Below are 4,847 nucleotides of genomic sequence, written 5' to 3'. Positions count from 1 at the left end.
AACCAAACTTACACCAAAGTCACATTATAACACCAACTAACCAATGGAGTTAGTGTTCAGCGAAGCAGAAATAAACGTTTTTGTCAAAAGGAGTCTGGTGGCTTTGAAGAGAGCAGAGATAACGGTGCTGCACTTACTGTTTTCCAAAAAGCGCATGCCTGCGTACTAACCTGTCTGTGTGTGTTGAGGGGCGTCGTCACAGTAACCAGGTCATCGTGGATACTGCGAACAGGAGGGGCTCCGCTCTTATCTTTGGGGGTGGGGACAACGGGCTGCGGAGCAGAGCCTCCTCCTCCTCCTGGAGCACAGGACAGAATACACTTGTAAATTGACAGAAAAAAACACAACAACTGGCTGATGTGCAGAGGGGGCGTCTGTCTTCCTGCTGACCTCGGGGCGTACCTGTGCTCTCCATGATGGGCGTGGACAGGCTGAAGGGGCGTGGCTGGGGGCTGGCTGGAGCTGGCAGGTCACCCATCAGGAAGCCAGGGAGAAACTGAGCTCCAGGGGTCGGCTTTGGGGAGGTAGGAGAACCCAGGGACATCGGTTCAGTCCCCACTGAGGGACAGGGAGACGGGTTAAACTAGTTAGGGGGTCCTCTGGGCCGGTTCAGACTAGCCTGTTATTCGCCACTAGGGTTGGGCTCGAGAACTGATCACTACTTGGAATTGTTTAAAAAATTACAATTACAGTTTCTTCTTTGGAACCGTTTAGAGGATTTTGATTTCAAATGTCATCATCGCTTCCCGATTTAATATGCGTTTTGGTTTTGGTTTCCATAGCGACAGGCGCTTGTTGTGTTGCAGCCATGGAGCACAACCATCACAAAGACATCACCCGCCTTTAGCATCCCGTTAATTAGCCTGTGCCTATGTTATCTCCTAACATATACCTACCACTCCGTCTCTGCTGATTGGGAATGATTGAGATTTCTCTTGCACAGCTACCAGAAGACTTACAACTTTCAGACAGGTTGCTGACGTCACATCTACGTTGTCAAGATCAGTTGGCGGCTGCCTAGTAACGCTCGGCATCACCGGAAAAGTGCTTCTAATAAACTTCAAGGGGCTCCGTCCAGAACAACGGGATCTGTTGGTCCCTTCCTTTAACTGTCTATGTTTCGGGGCTTGTTTTCAAAGGCCTCGTTGCTAATTTGTCTCGCGAGTTCTGGAAACACTGTCCGCAGTTGGTGGAAATCGAGGGTTACAGGCGCAACATACAGTACCGTTATTTCACAGATAGTTGGGACATTTGTAATATATCGGCCAGTTTTACACTCTTTAACAACAGGTGGTTTTGTGTGCAAAGTAGCAATTTTGCTGGAAAGCATCAACTAGGTATCATGAAAGTTTTAACGCGGTTATAAACCGCTGACTGTCATCTAATAAAGTTTCATAACACCACAAAAATGAACATAAACGAGCTAACAGCTTCTCAGCAGCAGACCACAACAGATACAGCCTTGATAAAACACTGTATTTACCTTGTAGCTCCATCTCTATGCTTCCTCACTTTCTGGCCGCGACTTTCAAAAAGTAGGAAGTGACGCCGCGACGCTAGCTAGCTAAGCTAACTGATGTGTCACTACATATGTAACTATATCTCGCTGCTATTGCAAAGTCTAATTAAGTAAAAGCTGGTTGCTGACTTTTAGCATCCAATTAGTTCAAGGAAAGTGGTTGTTTAAAATCGTTGTAGTCTGTTTATAGAGCTCAGTAACGCTGTCGCTGGAGCGAACTGACTGGAAACTGAAAAAAAAAAGCTAACGTTAGCACCGCAGCTAACTAGGTGAACTTCCGGCGCGATTAGATAGCGTCAGCGTGATGACGCTTTGGTGGAAAGGTGAAAAAGGGCCCGAATCACCAGTTGGAAAAGTCTGTTTTTCCAAACTTCCTCGAAATAATAAGAAAGTCCGTGCTTTATTTCAGAAATTATTTTGTTTCTATTCCAAATGTTACATTTTATTGGAACCGATTTGTTAATGACATTGACTGGAAAAAGGTTTGGATGATTCCTCACAAATACCTGATAGTAGGCGAAAGAAGTATCATTTAGAATAATTCCCAGATATTACCCTGCGAATCATTACATGCTAAAATTTAAAAGAGACATCAATACAAACTGTTGTTGCTGTGAAGATCACCCAGAAACCGTTTTTGTTGAGACAATGAAAAAAAAAACACTGAACACAGTTCATTGACAGCAGGTTAAAGTATGTAAGTTTAACATTTAGCTGAAAATAATAACAGTAAAATAAATAGTATTAAATAGCGCATTATGATCAATAGGCATTCAAATAAAATAAGCATATACTTAACTGATGACTGATTGAGATGACTATGAATATTATGAAGAAGATAATGAAGGTGAAAAGAAGTGTTACAATTTTTTGAAATAACGTTGTGAAATAAACCCGTAATACATAGTACATATTATATATATATATATATATATATATATATATATATTACATACATATTACATACATATTAACATTCAACAAGTATAATTTAATGCATTTTTCCAAAAATAAGTTGAGTTGATAATAGTTTATAAAATAATAAAAAAATACATGGCTAATGGTTCAGTTATTAATTTGACTATTCCTTTCATATTATACAGTTTATTTATTTAATATTGGCCATTTTAGAAGGCGTTATAGAAATATTTATTACTATAACGTGGCCCCAAATTTCGTCAAGTTACCTCAGCTAATTAAAAAAATAAAGTCCCGTTGAATTAAACGTTTATCTTGTCAAAATAAAAGCTCAAAATCAACCGAGCAAAGGGGGCTTTTCAAGATATAGAAGGTAAATATACACTGGATTATTTCCGTAAGGGCCTTTTACATATTGACTGACGTTGATAAAACATATATATGGCTGTTTATGGTGAAAATAGGTATTTCAAGATAGCATATTTGCCCTAAAGGGTTAAACTGTAGAGTCATTTGATGGTGGTATCTGGGCCCTGGGTCATTGGTGTGACTTTTATTGTGAAATACTCTAACCGGAAATAGAGTGTGTTATTACGGATAGCTTGCATTGCCAGTTAAAGAAGTAGCTTGATGCCGGTCTGAGCCGGACGCTGTGGCGGATCTTCAGCTGCAGGTTTTTCAAAAGTTAAGACACGTCAAGCTGCTGGTTGATTATATTAAAGCTTTGGTAAAGGATAGATGGATACACGTTGGCGTTAGCTTGGTCAACACACTGCAGATAGCTTAATGTCGCGGTGAAGATACTAGGCTAGTTAGCTAGCAAGTTGTTATAGTTGCTGCTGACTGGAGGGGGACGCACGGCTAACGTTAGCTAGCTTAGCTTTTGGTGCAGGGAAGACGTCACATCGTCGTCAGGACAACATATCCAGCTGAACTGTGGCTGTTCTGTAAGTGTAGGTTTAATTTTCCTTTTAACACAGTGGTTTTACTTGTGTTATGAATACGTTTAGCTGTTTGTTTTAAAGCTGGTCCAGTAACGTTATGTACTAACTACGTTGTTCATGGGTTTCCTTTAATGCAATTTCCTTTCTTTATTGAACAGAGTTTATTTCAGATATTTTTCTTAAAACAGCTTTGACAGTTCACTGCAAGGCAATTTTATTTATATAGCACGGAAAATAGTAGACCAGACCAGGGCTAAAATACCAGAGACTATTAGACCAGACCAGGGCTAAAATACCAGAGAATATTAGACCAGACCAGGGCTAAAATACCAGAAAATATTGGACCAAACCAGGGCTAAAATACCAGACACTATTAGACCAGGGCTAGAATACTAGAGACCATTAGCCCAGACCAGGGCTAGAATACTAGAGACTATTAGCCCAGACCAGGGCTAGAATACTAGAGACTATTAGCCCAGACCAGGGCTAGAATACTAGAGAATATAAGACCAGACCAGGGCTAAAATACCAGTGAATAACATTTGGAGATACCCTCTTGCTTTGTCTAATACAAACTGATGACGCCTCATGTTGTCTCCCACTCTATCCTACCAGAAGAAATAAGATACCAAAAATACAGACAATTAACTGTAATTCCCTAACAGGAAATAAACATGAGAACAAGTTGCGGAGAAGAAAAAAATGGCAGTTCACTCCGACGACTCAGACAGTGTCTATACCTAACGCTTTTCATACTGTGTTCAACATCATTGGGGTTTGTTTAACATGCTAAGCTACAGGCAACAACAGTTGGCGGATCAGTTGTAAGGATCCTGCAGCTGCCATCCTGTACCGACGGTCCAGTTAAAGGGACATAAAGGTAGAGGGGTGTGGCCCAGTTGGCAGCAGACACTCCCCCAGCCGCCCCCATGCTCCGAGCCAATCCACCCTGGCCACATAAGTAACCAGGACGCTCAGACACACACACACACAGTACAACGTAGAACACACAGCAACTAATACAATTACCAAGGTTGTACCCTGCCATGCTGTCTGTGGTGATTCCCTTTCTTATCTTTAGTTATGTTTGCACATCATGTGAATAAACTAGCATCATGACTGGAGGATGGTTATGGCTGCAGGGTTGGGTGGAATAGATTAGAGCCCGACCGATAAAAGATTTTTAAGGCCGATACGATACAAATATTTGGTTATTTAAATAGCCGATATTCCAATATATCAGCCAATATGTTTAAAAAATAAATAAAACCAGAAACGCGAAACAAAACAGATTTCCCCAACATTAGTTATTTGTAGAGTATTTATGAGTGAGAATAATATCATCGAGAAGAACATCAAAAATATATTAATGTTCTGATAAATAAAATACAAAATTAAGATACAAATCTTCCTTTGAACAAAAACACAATAAAAAAATAAAATAAAGTTATTAGAATCATTTAAAA

At 40.3% G+C, this 4,847-nt stretch overlaps 2 protein-coding genes across 6 annotated transcripts in view; one reads left to right on the top strand and one right to left on the bottom strand.

Annotated features, from left to right (window-relative positions):
- The window catches only part of nup35 (nucleoporin 35), a 9,874-nt gene extending 8,082 nt beyond the window's left edge, over window positions 1-1,792 (bottom strand). For 4 of the 5 annotated variants that reach the window (XR_004334010.1, XR_004334008.1, XR_004334009.1 and 1 more), the window contains exons 1-3: window positions 1,484-1,792; window positions 391-558; window positions 171-298 (exon numbers count right to left, since the gene is read on the bottom strand). Coding sequence is in view for 2 of the 5 variants with exons in the window: in XM_032528862.1 (XP_032384753.1) it covers window positions 171-298; window positions 391-558; window positions 1,484-1,496 (309 nt within the window). In the remaining 3 variants the exon portion in view is untranslated. The remainder of the gene's footprint in view (window positions 1-170; window positions 299-390; window positions 559-1,483) is intronic. The other variant, XM_032528864.1, reaches the window with a different exon arrangement.
- A 1,256-nt stretch (window positions 1,793-3,048) lies between these two features.
- The window catches only part of dnajc10 (DnaJ (Hsp40) homolog, subfamily C, member 10), a 50,640-nt gene continuing 48,841 nt past the window's right edge, over window positions 3,049-4,847 (top strand). The window contains exon 1 of the mRNA XM_032529532.1: window positions 3,049-3,384. The gene's annotated coding sequence lies outside the window, so the exon portion shown is untranslated. The remainder of the gene's footprint in view (window positions 3,385-4,847) is intronic.

This window comes from Etheostoma spectabile, chromosome 11 (assembly GCF_008692095.1).
Source record: "Etheostoma spectabile isolate EspeVRDwgs_2016 chromosome 11, UIUC_Espe_1.0, whole genome shotgun sequence".
Taxonomy (NCBI): domain Eukaryota; kingdom Metazoa; phylum Chordata; class Actinopteri; order Perciformes; family Percidae; genus Etheostoma; species Etheostoma spectabile.
Note: the sequence above shows the minus strand (reverse complement) of the source record. Positions and strands in the feature narration are given on the sequence as shown.